Genomic DNA, 21,650 nt, shown 5'->3' on the forward strand with positions numbered 1-21,650 from the left:
TTTCTTGCAGCGATTCAGAGCTTGTTTGTAGTTGATCTTCTCTTTTGTGATTGGGTCAATGATATTCTTAAGGTAGGTCGTCTCAGACTGAAGCTCCCTCATGATGGTGCTGTCGATCATTTTGGACCCAATGGCGTCCTTGATGCTTACTCTGCGACCGGTCTTGGGATCGACCAGTCCTCCAGTCAGGTGCTGGGCCTCCATATAGCCAATGGAAGTTTCCTTTGGCATCCAGCCTTTCTGAACAGCTTCTCCCACAGAAAGACGTTCTTTGGTGGTGGGCTCTTCAACTCCGGTGAAGGCCTTTTGTGCATTGAGCAGCCGTTGGAGTTGTCTATCCTCTACGAGGCCTCTGTTTGCTGCCTGGTGAACTGTGTATTTCCTGCTGTTGGAGATATCAATGATGCCGCCCGTTGCTGCCTGGGCTTCCAGAAGTCTTTGGGCAGAGGTGGGGTCAATCAATTTGCGTAGGACGGCACTGCGTAACGTAAAACAAGTGTCAGTACTTGTATCTATTATTCCTGCAATTGGGTATGTTTCATCGGTAGTGGAAGGGTTTGGGGGGGTGGACTTACTTGTTGTGGTGGACTTTGGAATGACTGAGTTGAACTTGGTCTGCTTCTTTTTGTCGCCTGCAACCAGCAGGGCAAACTCTGAGATGGGAATCTTGCCTTTTTTGTATTGTTGCAGATCGTACTCTGTAAGCCTTCCTTCTTTAATGGCATCTTTGATTGAGTACTGCTTTCCGCTCTTGCGATCTTGCAAGACAGAAGTCTCCCCATCAGGTCCCATAGAGGTTATCTCCTCCCAGTCACACTCCAGCTCCTGGAGATGAATGTACTGCTGGCGATCAATTAAGCCTTGAAGGTAGGCGTCGTAAGGAGACATGTCTTTGCCTGTATCTGGATCCAAAATGGTGATTTTGGTGGAGACATTGGTCTCCTTGGTCCTCGTCTCTGTGTTCTCTTCCTTCTGCAGGTCGAGCTTAAGTTCACGGATTGTGCTGTCTCGTAGGTGGATCTTGTCCTTTTCATCTAAGATCTGCTTTTCAAGCTGGTCAACATCTGACACCATCCTGACGCTCCTCTGTCGGCTCATCTGTGTTTTTTCACTCATTAGTCGGGTCTGTTGCTGGAAAGACAAGCTGATGTCATGTCGTTTTGCCTCAAGCGTCCTGAGTTCTCGAGTCAGGTCGTCCTTCTCCCTCAGTATGGCATCTCTTTTCAAAACGAGGCTTGTCTCCTCCCTTGAAGCGTTGGTTTTGCTGCCTAACAGGACATCGATTTTTCCATTGAGACGTCTGATTTGATCCTCCAGGTCTTGTCTGGCAAATTTAGTCTGAGACACCTGTTCCCTGAGGCGATGCCTCTCTTCTTCAACAGCCTGGTCTTTCTCAACACGGACAATCTCCTTGTACACCGTCTTTTCACCAGACTTCTCTCTCTGCAGGATCTCAATCTTCAGCGTGACATTACGGATGTCTCTCTCGAGACGCAGAATGTCGCTGGTTTCTTTGTCCATGTCTGACCGTAAACCACTTGTCATCCTCTCCAGTTTCGGGTCTCGCTCAACTTTCAGGACCTCCTCAACAACGATACTCTCCTCAACAGGAGGTGGGGCGTTTTCCAGCTGTGTGATGCGCAGACGAATCTCACCCAGTTCAGACTCGGCCTGAATTCTCTTTTGGCGCTCGTCACTTTCTTGTATGAGCCTTTCCTTGTCTTCCACCTTTGTTCTTAAGTGCTGTAGCTCTATCTCAACCTGACGTCGACTCTTTACTTCTTCATCCAGGTCCCTACTGAGCTTCTCGTGCTCCAGTTGTTGCCTTGGGTCTTTCTGTAGACGTACAATCTCCTGCACTACCACTTTCTCCTCTGGTTTCTGCCTCTCCAGCATGATGTACCTGTTTTGAAGGTCAAACACGATCTCCTCTATGCTGCGTCGCAACTGCGCCTCCTCGCGCACATCTCTTCGCAAACGCTCAGCGTCCTTCTCCAGCAGTGGATCAGGCTCGTACTTGATAACTTCTCTGGTGATCAGTTGGGTCTCTATCTTGGACTTTTCAGCCTTCCATTCATCTCTCTCTTTCCGAAGCAGTCGGACTTTGTCCTCGAGGGAGTTGTAATGACTGTGTATTTGGTTGACCTGATCATTTAGCCTCTGTATCTCGCGCTCATTTTCAGGGCTTCTTTCCTCTTTAACCACCTCTTGGAGAACTTCCTTCAGCTCCACTTTGGGCTTCTCAGATCGAAGGACATTGAGATCAGCGGTAACCTGGCTGATCTCCTTCTCAACCTCGGCACGCTGTTTGTTGGAGTCTTGTATGTCTTTGCGAATGCGCATTATCTCCACCTCTGTGTTTGGGTCTATCCGATAGATCTCATTAACAATTTCTTTCACCTCAATTCTTGGCTTCCAGCTTTGAACTTCTCTGTAACGGCTTTGGAGCTCAGTGACTTCCTTTGACAAGGAGTTGTTTTCAGTCCTCTCTTCCTCTATGCTTGCTCGGATATTCTGGGATGTGTTGATGAGATCGGGGTCCTGTTCGATCTTTTTTACTTCTTTGGTGATGACCTTAGGCTGGATGTTTGGAATCAGCCTTTCAAGAGCATTGATCATACTCCTCGTCTGGAAGATTTGGTCATTGAGGAGCTTACTTTTGTTGCCTTCATCGGAAATTTCTGTCTCAAACGTCCGGAGTGCTCTCACCATCTCTTGATTCTGTTCCACTTTAACCACCTCCTTCTTCACCACCTTTTCTTTGATGGGTGGCCTCTTCTGCTGGAGTATTGTGACTTCTGTCTTCATCTGAATCTCCTCTCCATCTTTTGACCGGATATAATCTTTCAGGTTTGCTATTTCATCTTTTATCTTTTTTGCCTCCACATCCAGCTGGGGATCCCTCTCAAATTCAGTCACTTCTCTGGTCACCAGCTTTGGTGTAGTATTTTTCAGGGTCTCCTCAATAACAGTGATCCTCTTGTTCAACACCTCGACCTCGGACTGGGTAGCGCTACGCCTCAGGACCTCTTCGTGCAGTTTGTCGCTCAGATCAGCCAAATCTTTTTCCATTTTTGGATCCCGGTAGTACTGCAATACCTCCTTCTCTTCAATGCGCTCCACTCCTCTGCGACTCTTCAGCGACATCATTCTGTCTTTGAAGGTTCTCAGGTTGGTCTCAGTGTGAGTCGTCCTCTCCTTTTCCTCATCCAGCTCCTTCCGCAGACTATCTGTTTCCAGAAAGCTTTTCTGCTGATTCTGAAGCTGCACCTGTTGTTTCTCCACCATCTGAACCTTATCTTCATTCTGCTGCAGGGAAAGAAATGAATGAACATCGTAAAGTAATCAAACAACTTGCTGTGTAGTTTTAACTTAACATAAATTATAGTTTTTTATGTTTATGGTGTGTTTTTTTACCTGTAAAATCAAGTTCTTGGCCAGGCCCATCTGTTTTTGGCGTTGGGCGTTCTCGGCTGTTGCTTCGGCGTAACGGTTCACCAGATTTTTTTCCTAAAATAAACAAACCATCAATCAATTTGTTCTATTAATGATTATAAGAATAATATGAAGATGAATGTTACCTCTTTCTGGATAGCATCAGACAGTGAGAGCATGGAAGGTTTCTTTGGTACGGTGGCACCGGCATCCTCGAGCGTGCTTTTGTATTTGTCAACATTGGTGTCGTATTCCTAGGTAATTATGAAAGATTAAACTGTTAGCTTCATTAATTCATTTAATGCCTGTTAGCTGTCAGCTTCTAGATCATGTTGATGATTTTCTTTTCAATGATTTTGATGTGGTGAATCAATATTTTGATAAGAAAAACTGGAAAGGTGTGATTGATAGGTATGGCTTTGAAAGGGTGCAATCGCCCCTCCGTAAACATGTTTTATAATTCCAGATAAACGCTAAAAGAAATGTTTAGTCAGAAATATTGACAAATTTGGAATAAATAATTGTGATTCAAACTCACATCAAGTAGATTCTGCAGATCTTGAGAAAGAACAGCCACTCTCTCCATGTCGTCTTCCTTTCTTTTCAGGTCCTCAACAACTTTCTAAGGTGCAAAGTGAAGCAAACAAGAATCATTTAATAATCAGACGTTAATCATGTTCAGGGACAGAAAGACAGAAATAAATAATTACTGACAGAGTAAACAAAGGACGCTCTGGCTGTTCATTCTGTATATTCAGAAGCTTAACTCACCTCCTGGAAGGTCTGCTTGGCCTTGACCTGAGACAGATCATCAGTGGAGTTTATCTGATTTGTCGGCAGGTTGTCCAGGAAGGAATTCAGGGATTTGCATGTGCTCTGGAACTCCTGGTTCTTGGTTGTGGCCTCTTGTAGGATGTTTTCTCTGAAAGGATGAACACTTGCAGGTAATGAAAGGTGTCTGCCTCGGCAGGGTTGCACATGTTTAGGAATCACATTCCCCGCTGGATATTTGAGTAGAGTAAGAGATGACCTTCACCTTTCCTTCAGCTGGTTGGCAACGTTGGCGTAACGGGTCTGCAGCTGCTTTACGTCGTTCTTCTGGCGCTGGATGTCGGGGCAGTACTCCTGGAAGCTCTGCTGCAGATTGCTGCACAGCTGCTCGGTCGTCTCCAGATCCTGACTCAGCTTCTTCACGTCGCCTTGAGCCGCTGCCACAGATTTCCGCTGACGCTGAACACAGCAAGGAAAGACTATTCAATTCAATTCAATTCAACTTTATTTTTATAGCGTTAAACCACGACAATGCCGTCTCAAGATGCTTTACAGACAGAGAAGAGAACATTATGAAAGTCAATTCATAATAGCCTATATAAGGAAACCAACAGTTGGAGCCTCCAACTCAATCTCCCATCCTGAGCAAGCACACGGTGAAAGTGGGAAGGAAAAAACTCCCCTTTTAATAGGAAGGAAACCTCCGGCAGAACCCGGTTCAGGGACAGAACCAGAAGACACTCTGGTTATGAGTGGGTTGGACTGGGTCAGGATTTAAATGGCAGTGGAAAACGCAGATCTCACCTGGATGCTCTCTGTACGGGTTTGGATTGCATTTGGGGTGTCAGGGATTTGACCGTCTTCACTGAGGTTTTTCTCAAATCCAGAAACGAGACCATCTACCTTCTTTATCTGATTCTCAAGGTTGAGAGACGCGTTGGCTCTAAAAGAACAAAACAAAATAAACAATAAATGTAGTGATAAGATGAAAATAGACTTTTCTTTGCATTTTCAAGAAAATATTTAAGATATCTTATCAAACCAGATAGTTTACGAAGCCAGTGCAGCTACTGCATGAGTCACTGACGTCCATTGAAAACCAATAAAAACTGTAGATTGTACATTAAATGTCACCTTTTCCTCTTAATCGCAACATATTACTGCAGTGGTTCTCAGACTGCGGGGGCTGTAAGATGATTTCAGGTGCTCACCAGATAATCAGAAAAAACATATTGCTGACATGTACCAAATAAATGTGGGATTTTTACCAGGGGTGTAAAAAATAAAAACATTAATGCAGATAAATCTGTGAGATTACCACCTTAAAAAATAAAGTCAGTCCACGTCATACTGAAAATCCAGATTTGGCATCTTCTGCATGAGAGAAGCTGATTTTAAACATGTATGTACCCCGGCGGCACCGCGGTAAACCACGTCCACCAAAAAGCACGTCATCCTCCTCTTTTCTAAAGATTGTGCGTGATTTCGCACACACAGACACACACACACACACACACACACACACACAGACACACACGGCCTGTTTGCTGGCGTTACTATGACAACGAGGCCCGTTACTACGGTAACAGAGACATTCTGTGACTGCTGAGTCACTCTGAAACAGAGAACCCCTGAAAGAACCCCTCGGACAACCGAGCGCTGTTTGGAAACAAAACGTCGTATCAAAACAATTCTTGAAGCGTGAGCAGCAGAAGGGTTGCAGCAACGCAGGGATGTCATTTATTTCCCCCTAATGTGACCACAATTTAAATGGTGGCAAGTTACAAACACACGAGCACTGGGTTGAGCCCTGAGAATTCAGGTGTTTTAGAATGGGGCTGAATGGGAGGAAAAGTTGACTTTCTGACGCTCGGAGCGACGTAGCTCAAATTCTGGAAGTCCCAGCTTTTCCACACGACGTTCAGTTGAAGCCAACCGGTTTCTTCTGCTTCGATACATATTTTGTGTTTGTATGATCTGGGCGTGAGATACGCTTGTGTGAGTAATTTTCTGAATCTGAATTTAGAGGATGTGATGTCACACATTAGCGTGGAGAGATTTTTAGCGATTTTACGATTTTTCCTTCAACCTAATCTGCAACTGTGCGAAAACCATCAAAAGGATGAAGATGTCCTGCTACGTGGTAAAGGTTTGATCTTTTGTGACCTGTTTAACATTTAAATGATCTTTCTGTGTGAAAGTGTGGCAGAGTGGTCCATTTCCAAACTGTACTGGTTTCTGGGTCATTTCATCCAAATCCCAATTTTAATGGTAAATTGGGATGAAAAGTTGCAATTTTTTGAATGCAAAGTGATAATAATATATGTGCCTTAAGCCTTCAGCCCTGGCACACATAAACAGGATAAAAACAACGTACAAATGTCCCACAAGAAAAAAAGAAGACAAACTCAGACGTACTTCTTATTGTAGAGATCAGCAAGCGCAGCGATGCCATCGTACTTGTTGGCAGCGCTGAGTTTGAGTGGCAGGCCAGAGGAAGTACCGTTGGCATCTTTAGACAGGAGAGGCTGCAGGTTGGCCTGTGCTGCCTGCCGCTGCTGCTCCAGAGCCTTCAGTGCTTTCTTTGCTTCCTGTACGGAGCACAGATTATCCATGCAGGGAAAGTTAGTATTACTACATCTCCTGCAGGATTAATGAGTTATGATGAACACAGATTTAGACTAAAGATAGTCTACCCCCCACAGTTGTCATGAAAGTAAACCTGACCTATTAAACTTAAAATGTTTTTGTAGTAGGCTATAAACATGGTTATTTCTGCTGTTAACGTGTTTATTTATGCTGTGAAACTGTTTATTTCTACTGTAAACATGTTTTTTTCTGCTGTAAACATGTTTATTTCAGCTGTAAACATGTTCATTTCTGCTGTAAACATGTTTATTTCTCTTGTAAACATGTTTATTTATGCTGTTAACGTGTTTATTTATGCTGTGAAACTGTTTATTTCTACTATAAACATGTTTATTTCTGGTGTAAACACGTTTATTTTTGTTGTAAACATGTTTATTTCTGCCGTGAAACTGTTTATGTCTGCCGTGAAACTGATTATTTCTGCTGTAAACATGTTTATTTCTGTTGTAAACATGTTTATTTCTGCTGTGAAACTGTTTATTTCTACTGTAAATATGTTTATTTCGGCTGTAAACATGTTTATTTCTAGTGTAAACATGTTTATTTCTGTTGTAAACATGTTTATTTCTGCTGTAAAGATGTTTATTTCTACTGTAAACAAGTTTATTTCTGCTGTAAACATGTTTATTCCTGCTGTAAACATGTTTATTCCTGCTGTAAACATGTTTATTCCTGCTGTAAACATGTTTATTTCTGCTGTGAAACTGTTTATTTCTACTGTAAACATGTTTATTTCTGCTGTAAACATGTTTATTTCTGCTGTAAACATGTTTATTTCTGCTGTGAAACTGTTTATTTCGACTGTAAACATGTTTATTTCTACTGTAAACATGTTTATTTCTTCTGTTAACGTGTTTATTTATGCTGTGAAACTGTTTATTTCTGCTGTAAACATGTTTATTTCTGGTGTAAACACGTTTATTTTTGTTGTAAACATGTTTATTTTTGCTGTGAAACTGTTTATTTCTACTGTAAACATGTTTATTTCTGCTGTAAACATGTTTATTTCTGCTGTAAACATGTTTATTTCTCTTGTAAACATGTTTATGCTGTTAACGTGTTTATTTATGCTGTGAAACTGTTTATTTCTACTATAAACATGTTTATTTCTGGTGTAAACACGTTTATTTTTGTTGTAAACATGTTTATTTCTGCTGTGAAACTGTTTATTTCTACTGTAAACATGTTTATTTATGCTGTTAACGTGTTTATTTATGCTGTGAAACTGTTTATTTCTACTGTAAACATGTTTATTTCTGCTGTGAAACTGTTTATTTCTACTGTAAACATGTTTATTTCTGCTGTAAACATGTTTATTTCTGCTGTAAACATGTTTATTTCTGCTGTGAAACTGTTTATTTCTACTGTAAACATGTTTATTTCTACTGTAAACGTGTTTATTTCTGTTGTAAACATGTTTATTTCTGCTGTAAACATGTTTATTTCTACTGTAAACATGTTTATTTCTGCTGTAAACCTGTTTATTATTGGTCTTCCTCTATGCTGCTCCTCTATGGGGATTTTCTGTGTTGTGGAGCCCCTAGTGGATGAAGGGGGAACTGCAGTTTTAGGCTTTACTTTTAACCAGGTTGTTTTACACCCGAAGACTTCGGGCAGGACATGTGCGGCTCAGATTGACCGTCACTCTGTGCTTCCTCCTCCTACCTCCTGCTCCTTCTTCCTCTTGGCCAGATCTCCGGTCGGATCGGTTCGGCTCAGCGGCGCCCGCAGGCGGCTCAGCATGCTCTCCTCGGCGTTGGCCAGATCATCGTCCAGCTTGTCCAGCTGCTGAGCCAGAGCGGTTACTTTGGGGTCCGGTGGGGCTGAAGATACTGGGGCTTCATGAGGAAGAGGAGGAAGAATTTAAAGACCAGAGACTGTTTTGAATGTGGAGAACAGATTCCAGACACCAACCTGATTTCTGGGACTTTGTAATGTCAGATCTTTGATTCTTCAGGTTTGCTGCCAGAGCTGCTCTTCTCTTCTTGATGTCTGCCAGTTCACCTCCCAATCTAAGGAGTTGTAAGCACCGAGAGGAAGACGAGGAGGGCGGGGGTAAAATGATGTCTTAGTCACTCGTAACAAACTCCCAGTCTGCCCAGTGGCGTACTGAAACAGCTCTGTGATACTTACAGGTCCACTTGATCTATTGCATCCGGGTCTGGAGGCGGGATGTGGAAACAAACCCCTGGGAAGGTTTTCACCGACCCATCAGTGGAAACGACGTCCCAGTTCTCGTTGTCGGAGTTGGATTTCAGAGTAAACTTGTGTCCTCTGGATAAAGAAGCCTGAACATGGATGGATATGAGGAGCTGGTTAGGATAAAGGAGAACACAGAATGTAAATGTCAAGAAATCCACACGTTTTTCCCGGCTTCACCTTCTTTGTATCCCAGTCGCACAGGGACTCCACGGTGATGGGTCTGCTGGGCAGGCTGCGCCGCAGTTTCAGAGGAGCGATGGTGGTGCTCCGCCTCCTCAAGTCAGACAGCAGCTGCTCGCAGTTCTGCACAGTTTTCTCCTCCGCCTGGTGGAACAAACCGAAGAAAACCTCAGAACACATCCACACCTAAATGATCTGCTTCCAGCAATGTTTACATGTTAGTTAGAAAACACAGATTTCTCATTTTTACATCATCTCCAGGAGCGTCTGCAGAACGTCTGCAGGAGCGTCTGCGGAACGTCTGCAGGAGCGTCTGCGGAACGTCTGCAGGAGCGTCTGCGGAACGTCTGCAGGAACGTTTGCAGGAACGTCTGCAGGAGAGTCTGCAGGAGAGTCTGCAGAACGTCTGCAGGAGCGTTTGCAGGAACATCTGCAGAACGTCTGCAGGAGCGTCTGCAGGAACGTCTGCAGGAACGTCTGCAGAACGTCTGCAGGAGCGTTTGCAGGAACATCTGCAGAACGTCTGCAGGAGCGTCTGCAGAACGTCTGCAGGAGCGTCTGCAGGAACGTCTGCAGGAACGTCTGCAGGAGCGTCTGCAGGAGCGTCTGCAGGAACGTCTGCAGGAGCGTCTGCAGGAGTGTCTGCAGGAGCGTCTGCAGGAACGTTTGCAGGAACGTCTGCAGGAGCGTCTGCAGGAGCGTCTGCAGGAGCGTTTGCAGGAGCGTCTGCAGGAGCGTCTGCAGGAACGTTTGCAGGAACGTCTGCAGGAGCGTCTGCAGGAGCGTCTGCAGGAACGTCTGCAGGAACGTCTGCAGGAGCGTCTGCAGGAACGTCTGCAGGAGCGTCTGCAGGAGCGTCTGCAGAACGTTTGCAGGAGCGTCTGCAGGAGCGTCTGCAGGAGCGTTTGCAGGAACGTCTGCAGGAGCGTCTGCAGGAGCGTCTGCAGGAGCGTTTGCAGGAGCGTCTGCAGAACGTTTGCAGGAGCGTCTGCAGGAGCGTCTGCAGGAGCGTCTGCAGGAGCGTCTGCAGGAGCGTCTGCAGGAGCGTTTGCAGGAACGTCTGCAGGAGCGTCTGCAGGAGCGTCTGCAGGAACGTCTGCAGGAGCGTCTGCAGAACGTTTGCAGGAGCGTCTGCAGGAGCGTCTGCAGGAGCGTCTGCAGGAGCGTCTGCAGGAGCGTCTGCAGGAGCGTCTGCAGAACGTTTGCAGGAGCGTCTGCAGGAGCGTCTGCAGAACGTTTGCAGGAGCGTCTGCAGGAGCGTCTGCAGGAACGTCTGCAGGAGCGTCTGCAGGAGCGTCTGCAGGAGCGTCTGCAGAACGTCTGCAGGAGCGTCTGCGGAACGTCTGCAGGAGCGTCTGCGGAACGTCTGCAGGAGCGTCTGCGGAACGTCTGCAGGAGCGTCTGCGGAACGTCTGCAGGAGCGTCTGCGGAACGTCTGCAGGAACGTTTGCAGGAACGTCTGCAGGAGAGTCTGCAGGAGAGTCTGCAGAACGTCTGCAGGAGCGTTTGCAGGAACATCTGCAGAACGTCTGCAGGAGCGTCTGCAGAACGTCTGCAGGAGCGTCTGCGGAACGTCTGCAGGAGCGTCTGCGGAACGTCTGCAGGAGCGTCTGCGGAACGTCTGCAGGAGCGTCTGCGGAACGTCTGCAGGAACGTTTGCAGGAACGTCTGCAGGAGAGTCTGCAGAACGTCTGCAGGAGCGTCTGCGGAACGTCTGCAGGAGCGTCTGCGGAACGTCTGCAGGAGCGTCTGCGGAACGTCTGCAGGAGCGTCTGCGGAACGTCTGCAGGAACGTTTGCAGGAACGTCTGCAGGAGAGTCTGCAGAACGTCTGCAGGAGCGTTTGCAGGAACATCTGCAGAACGTCTGCAGGAGCGTCTGCAGAACGTCTGCAGGAGCGTCTGCAGGAACGTCTGCAGGAACGTCTGCAGGAGCGTTTGCAGGAGCGTCTGCAGGAGCGTCTGCAGGAACGTTTGCAGGAACGTCTGCAGGAGCGTCTGCAGGAACGTTTGCAGGAACGTCTGCAGGAGCGTCTGCAGGAGCGTCTGCAGGAACGTTTGCAGGAACGTCTGCAGGAGCGTCTGCAGGAGCGTCTGCAGGAACGTCTGCAGGAGCGTTTGCAGGAGCGTCTGCAGGAGCGTCTGCAGGAGCGTCTGCAGGAACGTCTGCAGGAGCGTCTGCAGGAGCGTCTGCAGAACGTTTGCAGGAGCGTCTGCAGGAGCGTTTGCAGGAACGTCTGCAGGAACGTCTGCAGGAGCGTCTGCAGGAGCGTCTGCAGGAACGTCTGCAGGAACGTCTGCAGGAGCGTCTGCAGGAGCGTCTGCAGGAGCGTCTGCAGAACGTTTGCAGGAGCGTCTGCAGGAGCGTCTGCAGAACGTTTGCAGGAGCGTCTGCAGGAGCGTCTGCAGAACGTTTGCAGGAGCGTCTGCAGGAGCGTCTGCAGGAGCGTCTGCAGGAGCGTCTGCAGGAACGTCTGCAGGAGCGTCTGCAGGAGCGTCTGCAGGAACGTCTGCAGGAGCGTCTGCAGGAGCGTCTGCAGAACGTTTGCAGGAGCGTCTGCAGGAGCGTCTGCAGAACGTTTGCAGGAGCGTCTGCAGGAGCGTCTGCAGGAGCGTTTGCAGGAACGTCTGCAGGAGCGTCTGCAGGAGCGTCTGCAGGAACGTCTGCAGGAACGTCTGCAGGAGCGTCTGCAGGAGCGTCTGCAGGAGCGTCTGCAGGAACGTTTGCAGGAACGTCTGCAGGAGCGTCTGCAGGAGCGTCTGCAGGAGCGTCTGCGGAACGTCTGCAGAAACGTTTGCAGGAGCGTCTGCGGAACGTCTGCAAGAACGTTTGCAGGAACATCTGCAGGAGCATCTGCGGAACGTCTACAGGAACGTTTGCAGGAACGTCTGCAGGAGCATCTGCGGAACGTCTGCAAGAACGTTTGCAGGAACATCTGCAGGAGCGTCTGCGGAACGTCTGCGGAACGTCTGCAGGAACGTTTGTAGGAGCGTCTGCGGAACGTCTGAGGAACGTCTGCAGGAACGTTTGCAGGAACATCTGCGGGAGCGTTTGCAGGAACATCTGCAGGAACGTCTGCGGGAACGTCTGCGGGAGCGTCTGCGGGAGCGTCTGCGGGAACGTCTGCAGGAACGTCTGCAGGAACGTCTGCAGGAGCGTCTGCAGGAACGTCTGCAGGAACGTCTGCGGAACGTCTGCAGGAACGTCTGCAGGAACGTCTGCAGGAGCGTCTGCAGAACGTCTGCAGGAACGTTTGCAGGAGCGTCTGCAGGAACGTCTGCAGGAGCGTCTGCAGGAGCGTCTGCAGGAACGTCTGCAGGAACGTCTGCAGGAACGTTTGCGGAGCGTCTGCGGAACGTCTGCAGGAACGTTTGCGGAGCGTCTGCGGAACGTCTGAAGGAACGTTTGCGGAGCGTCTGTGGAACGTCTGCAGGAACGTTTGCGGAGCGTCTGTGGAACGTCTGCAGGAACGTTTGCGGAGCGTCTGTGGAACATCTGCAGGAACATCTGCAGGAACATCTGCAGGAACATCTGCGGAACGTCTGCAGTAACATCTGCAGGAACATCTGCAGGAGCGTCTGCGGAACGTCTGCAGGAACGTTTGCAGGAGTGTCTGTGGAACGTTTGCAGGAGCCTCTGCGGAACGTCTGCAGGAACGTTTGCAGGAACATCTGTGGAACGTCTGCAGGAACATCTGTGGAACGTCTGCAGGAGTGTCTGTGGAACATCTGCAGGAGCGTCTGCGGAACGTCTGCAGGAACGTTTGCAGGAGCGTCTGCAGAACGTCTGCAGGAACGTTTGCAGGAGCGTCTGCAGAACGTCTGCAGGAACGTTTGCAGGAGCGTCTGCAGAACGTCTGCAGGAACGTTTGCAGGAGCGTCTGCAGAACGTCTGCAGGAACGTTTGCAGGAGCGTCTGCAGGAACGTTTGCAGGAACGTTTGCAGGAGCGTCTGCAGAACGTCTGCAGGAACGTTTGCAGGAGCGTCTGCAGAACGTCTGCAGGAACGTTTGCAGGAGCGTCTGCAGAACGTCTGCAGGAACGTTTGCAGGAGCGTCTGCAGAACGTCTGCAGGAACATCTGCAGGAGCGTCTGCGGAACGTCTGCAGGAACGTTTGTGGAGCGTCTGTGGAACGTCTGCAGGAACGTTTGCGGAGCGTCTGTGGAACGTCTGCAGGAACGTTTGCGGAACATCTGCGGAACGTCTGCAGTAACATCTGCAGGAACATCTGCAGGAACATCTGCAGGAGCGTCTGCGGAACGTCTGCAGGAACGTTTGCAGGAACGTCTGTGGAACGTCTGCAGGAGTGTCTGTGGAACATCTGCAGGAGCGTCTGCGGAACGTCTGCAGGAACGTTTGCAGGAGCGTCTGCGGAACGTCTGCAGGAACGTTTGCAGGAGCGTCTGTGGAACGTCTGCAGGAACGTCTGCAGGAGTGTCTGTGGAACGTCTGCAGGAGTGTCTGTGGAACGTCTGCAGGAGCGTCTGTGGAACGTCTGCAGGAGCGTCTGTGGAACGTCTGCAGGAACGTCTGTGGAACGTCTGCAGGAACGTCTGCAGGAGTGTCTGTGGAACGTCTGCAGGAGCGTCTGTGGAACGTCTGCAGGAGTGTCTGTGGAACGTCTGCAGGAGCGTCTGTGGAACGTCTGCAGGAGCGTCTGTGGAACGTCTGCAGGAACGTCTGCAGGAGCGTCTGTGGAACGTCTGCAGGAACGTCTGCAGGAGTGTCTGTGGAACGTCTGCAGGAACGTCTGTGGAACGTCTGCAGGAGCGTCTGCAGGAGCGTCTGCAGGAGTGTCTGTGGAACGTCTGCAGGAACGTCTGTGGAACGTCTGCAGGAACGTCTGTGGAACGTCTGCAGGAACGTCTGCAGGAGTGTCTGTGGAACGTCTGCAGGAGTGTCTGTGGAACGTCTGCAGGAGCGTCTGTGGAACGTCTGCAGGAGTGTCTGTGGAACGTCTGCAGGAGCGTCTGTGGAACGTCTGCAGGAGCGTCTGTGGAGCGTCTGCAGGAGCGTCTGTGGAGCGTCTGCAGGAACGTCTGCAGGAGCGTCTGTGGAACGTCTGCAGGAGCGTCTGTGGAACGTCTGCAGGAGCGTCTGTGGAACGTTTGCAGGAGCGTCTGTGGAACGTCTGCAGGAGCGTCTGTGGAACGTCTGCAGGGGCGTCTGTGGAACGTCTGCAGGAACGTCTGTGGAACGTCTGCAGGAACGTCTGCAGGAACGTCTGCAGGAGTGTCTGTGGAACGTCTGTGGAACGTCTGCAGGAGCGTCTGTGGAACGTCTGCAGGAACGTCTGCAGGAGTGTCTGTGGAACGTCTGCAGGAACGTCTGTGGAACGTCTGCAGGAACGTCTGTGGAACGTCTGCAGGAACGTCTGTGGAACGTCTGCAGGAGCGTCTGTGGAACGTCTGCAGGAGCGTCTGTGGAACGTCTGCAGGAACGTCTGCAGGAGTGTCTGTGGAACGTCTGCAGGAACGTCTGTGGAACGTCTGCAGGAACGTCTGCAGGAGTGTCTGTGGAACGTCTGCAGGAGTGTCTGCAGGAACGTCTGCAGGAATGTCTGCAGGAGTGTCTGTGGAACGTCTGCAGGAGTGTCTGCAGGAACGTCTGCAGGAACGTCTGCAGGAGTGTCTGCAGGAACGTCTGCAGGAACGTCTGCAGGAGTGTCTGTGGAACGTCTGCAGGAGCGTCTGTGGAACGTCTGCAGGAACGTCTGCAGGAGTGTCTGTGGAACGTCTGCAGGAGCGTCTGTGGAACGTCTGCAGGAGCGTCTGTGGAACGTCTGCAGGAGCGTCTGCAGGAACGTCTGCAGGAGTGTCTGTGGAACGTCTGCAGGAGCGTCTGTGGAACGTCTGCAGGAACGTCTGCAGGAGTGTCTGTGGAACGTCTGCAGGAGTGTCTGTGGAACGTCTGCAGGAGCGTCTGCAGGAACGTCTGCAGGAGTGTCTGTGGAACGTCTGCAGGAACGTCTGCAGGAACGTCTGCAGGAGTGTCTGTGGAACGTCTGCAGGAGCGTCTGTGGAACGTCTGCAGGAACGTCTGCAGGAGTGTCTGTGGAACGTCTGCAGGAGCGTCTGTGGAACGTCTGCAGGAGCGTCTGTGGAACGTCTGCAGGAACGTCTGCAGGAGCGTCTGTGGAACGTCTGCAGGAGCGTCTGTGGAACGTCTGCAGGAGTGTCTGTGGAACGTCTGCAGGAGCGTCTGTGGAACGTCTGCAGGAACGTCTGCGGGAACGTCTGTTTTTTATCTCAGAGGAAAATTATAAAGTTACAGTATTTATTTACTCTATTTATTGATTTCAGTCTTTTAACCACAGACGTATGAATTTAAAGTTTCTTTCAGTCTCCATTAAAGCGACAGACTTTCATGTGACTTTATCCTGCAGGGAGACCCTTTTTCTTTCTGCACTGGGCTGAACTGGGTGGAACTGGGTAGAAATGGACAGAACTGGGCTGAACTGGGTGGAACTGGACGGAACTGGATATGATTTGACAGAACTGGACAGAACTGGGCTGAACTGGGTAGAAATGGACAGAACTGGGCTGAACTGGGTAGAAATGGACAGAACTGGGCTGAACTGGGCTGAACTGGGTAGAAATGGACAGAACTGGGCTGAACTGGGCTGAACTGGGTAGAAATGGACAGAACTGGGCTGAAATGGACTGAACTGGGCTGAACTGGGTAGAAATGGACTGAACTGGGCTGAACTGGGTAGAAATGGACAGAACTGGGCTGAACTGGGTAGAAATGGACAGAACTGGGCTGAACTGGACAGAACTGGGCTGAACTGGGCTGAAATGGACAGAACTGGGCTGAACTGGGCTGAAATGGACAGAACTGGGCTGAACTGGGCTGAAATGGACAGAACTGGGCTGAACTGGGTAGAAATGGACAGAACTGGGCTGAAATGGACAGAACTGGGCTGAACTGGGTAGAAATGGACAGAACTGGGCTGAACTGGGCTGAAATGGACAGAACTGGGCTGAACTGGGCTGAAATGGACAGAACTGGGCTGAACTGGGTAGAAATGGACAGAACTGGGCTGAAATGGACAGAACTGGGCTGAAATGGACAGAACTGGGCTGAAATGGGTAGAAATGGACAGAACTGGGCTGAAATGGACAGAACTGGGCTGAAATGGACAGAACTGGGCTGAAATGGACAGAACTGGGTAGAAATGGACAGAACTGGGCTGAAATGGACAGAACTGGGTAGAAATGGACAGAACTGGGCTGAAATGGACTGAACTGGGCTGAACTGGGTAGAAATGGACAGAACTGGGCTGAAATGGACAGAACTGGGCTGAACTGGGTAGAAATGGACAGAACTGGGCTGAACTGGGTAGAAATGGACAGAACTGGGCTGAAATGGACAGAACTGGGCTGAACTGGGTAGAAATGGACAGAACTGGGCTGAACTGGGCTGAAATGGACTGAACTGGGCTGAACTGGGTAGAAATGGACAGAACTGGGCTGAACTGGGTAGAAATGGACTGAACTGGGCTGAACTGGGTAGAAATGGACAGAACTGGGCTGAACTGGGTAGAAATGGACAGAACTGGGCTGAACTGGGTAGAAATGGACAGAACTGGGCTGAACTGGGTAGAAATGGACAGAACTGGGCTGAAATGGACTGAACTGGGCTGAACTGGGTAGAAATGGACAGAACTGGGCTGAACTGGGCTGAAATGGACAGAACTGGGCTGAACTGGGCTGAAATGGACAGAACTGGGCTGAACTGGGTAGAAATGGACAGAACTGGGCTGAAATGGACAGAACTGGGCTGAAATGGACAGAACTGGGCTGAACTGGGTAGAAATGGACAGAACTGGGCTGAACTGGGTAGAAATGGACAGAACTGGGCTGAAATGGACAGAACTGGGCTGAAATGGACAGAACTGGGTAGAAATGGACTGAACTGGGCTGAAATGGACTGAACTGGGCTGAACTGGGTAGAAATGGACAGAACTGGGCTGAAATGGACAGAACTGGGCTGAACTGGGTAGAAATGGACAGAACTGGGCTGAACTGGGTAGAAATGGACAGAACTGGGCTGAAATGGACAGAACTGGGCTGAAATGGACAGAACTGGGCTGAACTGGGTAGAAATGGACAGAACTGGGCTGAACTGGGCTGAAATGGACTGAACTGGGCTGAACTGGGTAGAAATGGACAGAACTGGGCTGAACTGGGTAGAAATGGACAGAACTGGGCTGAACTGGGTAGAAATGGACAGAACTGGGTAGAAATGGACAGAACTGGGCTGAACTGGGTAGAAATGGACAGAAATGGACTGAACTGGGTAGAAATGGACAGAACTGGGCTGAACTGGGTAGAAATGGACAGAACTGGGCTGAACTGGGTAGAAATGGACTGAACTGGGCTGAACTGGGTAGAAATGGACAGAACTGGGTAGAAATGGACAGAACTGGGCTGAACTGGGTAGAAATGGACAGAACTGGGCTGAACTGGACAGAACTGGACAGAACTGGGCTGAACTGGGCTGAAATGGACAGAACTGGGCTGAACTGGGCTGAAATGGACAGAACTGGGCTGAACTGGGTAGAAATGGACAGAACTGGGCTGAACTGGGTAGAAATGGACAGAACTGGGCTGAACTGGGTAGAAATGGACAGAACTGGGTAGAAATGGACAGAACTGGGTAGAAATGGACTGAACTGGGCTGAAATGGACAGAACTGGGCTGAACTGGGCTGAAATGGACAGAACTGGGCTGAACTGGGCTGAAATGGACAGAACTGGGCTGAACTGGGTAGAAATGGACAGAACTGGGCTGAACTGGGTAGAAATGGACAGAACTGGGTAGAAATGGACTGAACTGGGCTGAAATGGACAGAACTGGGCTGAACTGGGCTGAAATGGACAGAACTGGGCTGAACTGGGTAGAAATGGACAGAACTGGGTAGAAATGGACTGAACTGGGCTGAACTTGGTGTTAACGTCGCTGCAGGTGAGGAGGAAGTGTACCTCCAGCTGCAGCAGCGTCTCCGAGTTGCTCTGCTTGCTGACGGACTTTGGATCGGTGCTCCTGTTGAGCTCGGTGAGAGTCTGCGACAGCTGCTCGGCGTCCAGCTGGTACTGCAAACAGAACCAACACATCAGGCGACACGGAAACGCCTCTCAGGCAACGAACGCGCCTGCGGCGTGCTGCGGCCTACCCGTTTAAACTCCTCCACGTTGTCCAGGTGCGTCTCCTGACAAATGCAGAGGTTGAGGAACTTCTGCCACTCGTTGCGGACCGCATCTCTCTGAGCCTGAAACGGAATAAAAAGCTTGGATGTGGATCCGAAGCGCTCGGCGTGAAGCTGCGTCGCCACCGCTTCATCCATGTACCTCTATGGTGGCGCTGGCGGGGTGCTTCAGCTCGATGAGCCGGTCGCCCTCGTCCTGCAGCTTGTTCACTTCGCCCTCGTGGAACAGCAGACTGTTGTTCTTGAAGTTCTGATCAAATGAAAAGTTGTATCTTTAGTCTTTATCATGAAGCCTTAGAAAGTTCGTTTTAATATCTCCACGAAGAGATCTGCAACAAACGGCGTTCAGAAGAACTGGACTAAACTCAGCGGGCTGACTCGGACGCAGTGCGGCCTGACCTCGTACTGGCGCCGCACATCAGGCGGGTCCGCCATGCGATCGCTCCAGTCCTGCTTCTTGATCTTGTCCTGCTCGTCCCCGAGGAAGGCCAGCTCCTTGGTGCAGGTCTGCATGTACCCGTACAGGCTGTTCAGGTAGTGGCGGCGCCACTTGGAGTTGTCCTGCAACAGAAACAATAAAACGGATTTAAAAAGCAGCAGATTAAAGAATTGTTTGGGGAGAAAACAAAGAGTCTCAGCGACTCACCAGGACGTTGTTGTACTGCTTCTTCAGGGCGGTGTACTTCTCCTGCAAGACAAGCCAGAGACATCGCGTGAGGCATCGCAGGGACGGCTTCCCCGCGCTCAGGTGTGTTTTCACACACTCACCTTGCTGCCGGCGGAGCTGACACAGAGCTGAGCGTTGTACGCCTCGATCTCTCTGTGCAGGATGTTGTGAGCAGCGATCTGTTTCTCCAGGTCCGCCATGGTGGGGCCGTACTGCTCCACCTTCACCTCCTCCTGATGACACACAGCAGAGGCAGATGTGATACCAGCAGCTGGACTGCACCGTGTGTGTGTCTGTGTGTGTAAATGTGGTCACATCTGAGAGTTAAACAGGAACAATCTTAATCAGGAAGCAACGAGTTTAAACAAGTCTGTAGAAAGACGAGCTGGTTGTTCTGGTTCCAGTATGAGCAGGCGCTGGTGGACTGGGTCCTCGTATCGGACCATCAGAACCTCCGCGGGTCGCTCCACGCGGAGAACCAACCTTTGTTCACATCAATAAAAAGCACCGAAAATTGGTCGTATTGCATCACCGGCTAACGTTGTGCCGAGTGCAGCGATGCAGTCACCTGTCAATCACCTGAGGAGTCCAGTCAGAAGTCAGAGGTGATCCTGTAGCCCCGCCCTGTCTGACCACCTGTTAAAACCAGCATCAAACGCAGACGTGACGCTCTGACTCCGTCCTACCTGCTTGGCGTTCAGAACTGGAGCCCAGTCAATGATGGGCATCTGCGACACGTCGTCGATCTGATCGTAGATGTCCCGGTAGAAGCCGCAGTCCTTCAGCCAGCGCTCGTGGAGGAGGACGACACTGAGACACAGAAACAGTGATCATCTAAAATAATCAGATTATCTGCAGAAAAACTGCAGGAAGGAACAAAATTCTGCTGTTTGAGATTCAATGTTGACTGAGAAGGTCTACGGAGTCCCGTTGGTTACAAAGTATGCAAATGAAAAAACATGCCTTATTACAGAAATACTAAATAAATTATTAAAACTATATGTTATTATAATTATTGTCATTATTATTGTTATTATTAGTAGTAATATTATAATTACTGTTATTTATTAATAATAATAATGAATAATATATTGCTATTATTGATAATAATATATGACTAATTATATAGATTATTATTAATAATAATAATAATAATAATATAACAATATAATAATAAAAATAATTAATAACAATAATGAATATTTATATATACTTATTCAAAATATGCATTTATTTATAATTATTTAAAAAGTGTTGAATAATTTAAAAAAAAAAAAAAAACATTCATAAAAAATACAGAAATGAATCAATAAAACTGTCATTAAATAAATAAGTTAACCATTTAAAATGTAGATTTGATGAATTTCTTTGTGTTTGTTTCCTTAATAATTCTTATTGGTTCTCGGTTTGATTGACACGCGTGGATCCGCCCGTTTTTCTCCGTCCACTCACTCTTTCTCGATCTCGGTGGCTTGGGGGTGTTTGAGCTTCTTGGCCTTGTCGACGCTCAGGAAGAGGATCTGCAGGAAGCCTTCAGCTTCGCCCAGTTTCACCGAGACCTCGTCCTGATGCTGGAACGGCTGATCTTTCTTCTCGTTTTCAGCGTCCTGGTTGCGGCAGACGAAATAAACTGAAGCATTGCTTGTGGCTCTGCAGGGGGACGTGCATGAAAAGAGTCTGTTCTCACCACAGCCAGCAGCTCCTCCGCCTTCAGGACGTCTTTCTCCACCTGGTCGGCGTCTGTCTGCATCTGGGCGATCAGCTGGGCCAAGCTGCTGACCGGGGACCTGCAGGACCAGATGAGGATGAGGAGGGTCACATGTAGCCGTCCAGGGTGAAGTCATGTAGAAAACAGTTCGCTTACTGCGAGCAAACTCCACATCAGGAGCTTTTCACAAGAGCTAAAAGGTCATTCCACTGATCTAAAGGCCACATCTAGATTCTAAGGAATAAAATCCTCCTTCACCGACATCAGAGACAAACCTGTTTATAGATTCAGGTTTTCTCATATTTAGCAGCAAGAAGAGATAAATCTGCAGGTTTATGACTGACAACGAGGCTTTTACTGAACGTGCATGATGCTTGCAGCGATGCACCGCCTCCGGTGTGACGAGGACATGTGGAGAGGAGCCTCCTTCCAACCCTGCATGCAGAAGGTTCCCCTTTAAACCTGCAGCTGCAGAAGGTTCTCCTTTAAACCTGCAGCTGCAGAAGGTTCTCCTTTAAACCTGCAGCTGCAGAAGGTTCCCCTTTAAACCTGCAGCTGCAGAGAGTTCCCCTTTAAACCTGCAGCTGCAGAAGGTTCCCCTTTAAACCTGCAGCTGCAGAAGGTTCCCCTTTAAACCTGCAGCTGCAGAGAGTTCCCCTTTAAACCTGCAGCTGCAGAAGGTTCCCCTTTAAACCTGCAGCTGCAGAAGGTTCCCCTTTAAACCTGCAGCTGCAGAAGGTTCCCCTTTAAACCTGCAGCTGCAGAAGGTTCTCCTTTAAACCTGCAGCTGCAGAAGGTTCCCCTTTAAACCTGCAGCTGCAGAGAGTTC

The 21,650-nt window shown here is 49.1% G+C and overlaps 1 protein-coding gene across 1 annotated transcript; it reads right to left on the minus strand.

Annotated features, from left to right (window-relative positions):
- Nucleotides 1-350: 350 nt before the first annotated feature.
- evpla (envoplakin a) lies at nucleotides 351-20,863 on the minus strand (the record flags this gene model as incomplete). The annotated part of the gene is made up of 22 exons (XM_079265167.1): nucleotides 351-478; nucleotides 576-3,306; nucleotides 3,418-3,510; nucleotides 3,582-3,689; nucleotides 3,974-4,057; nucleotides 4,207-4,357; nucleotides 4,472-4,665; nucleotides 5,011-5,149; nucleotides 6,625-6,797; nucleotides 8,521-8,693; nucleotides 8,770-8,867; nucleotides 8,989-9,143; nucleotides 9,235-9,381; nucleotides 18,223-18,333; nucleotides 18,414-18,509; nucleotides 18,589-18,696; nucleotides 18,846-19,007; nucleotides 19,093-19,134; nucleotides 19,215-19,346; nucleotides 19,800-19,923; nucleotides 20,566-20,720; nucleotides 20,801-20,863. 22 exons carry the CDS (start codon nucleotides 20,861-20,863, stop codon nucleotides 459-461), a joined length of 5,259 nt encoding a protein of 1,752 aa, XP_079121293.1. The 3' UTR covers nucleotides 351-458.
- Between the last annotated feature and the right edge of the window lie 787 nt (nucleotides 20,864-21,650).

This window comes from Telmatherina bonti (assembly GCF_933228915.1).
Source record: "Telmatherina bonti genome assembly, chromosome: 3".
NCBI lineage: Eukaryota > Metazoa > Chordata > Actinopteri > Atheriniformes > Telmatherinidae > Telmatherina > Telmatherina bonti.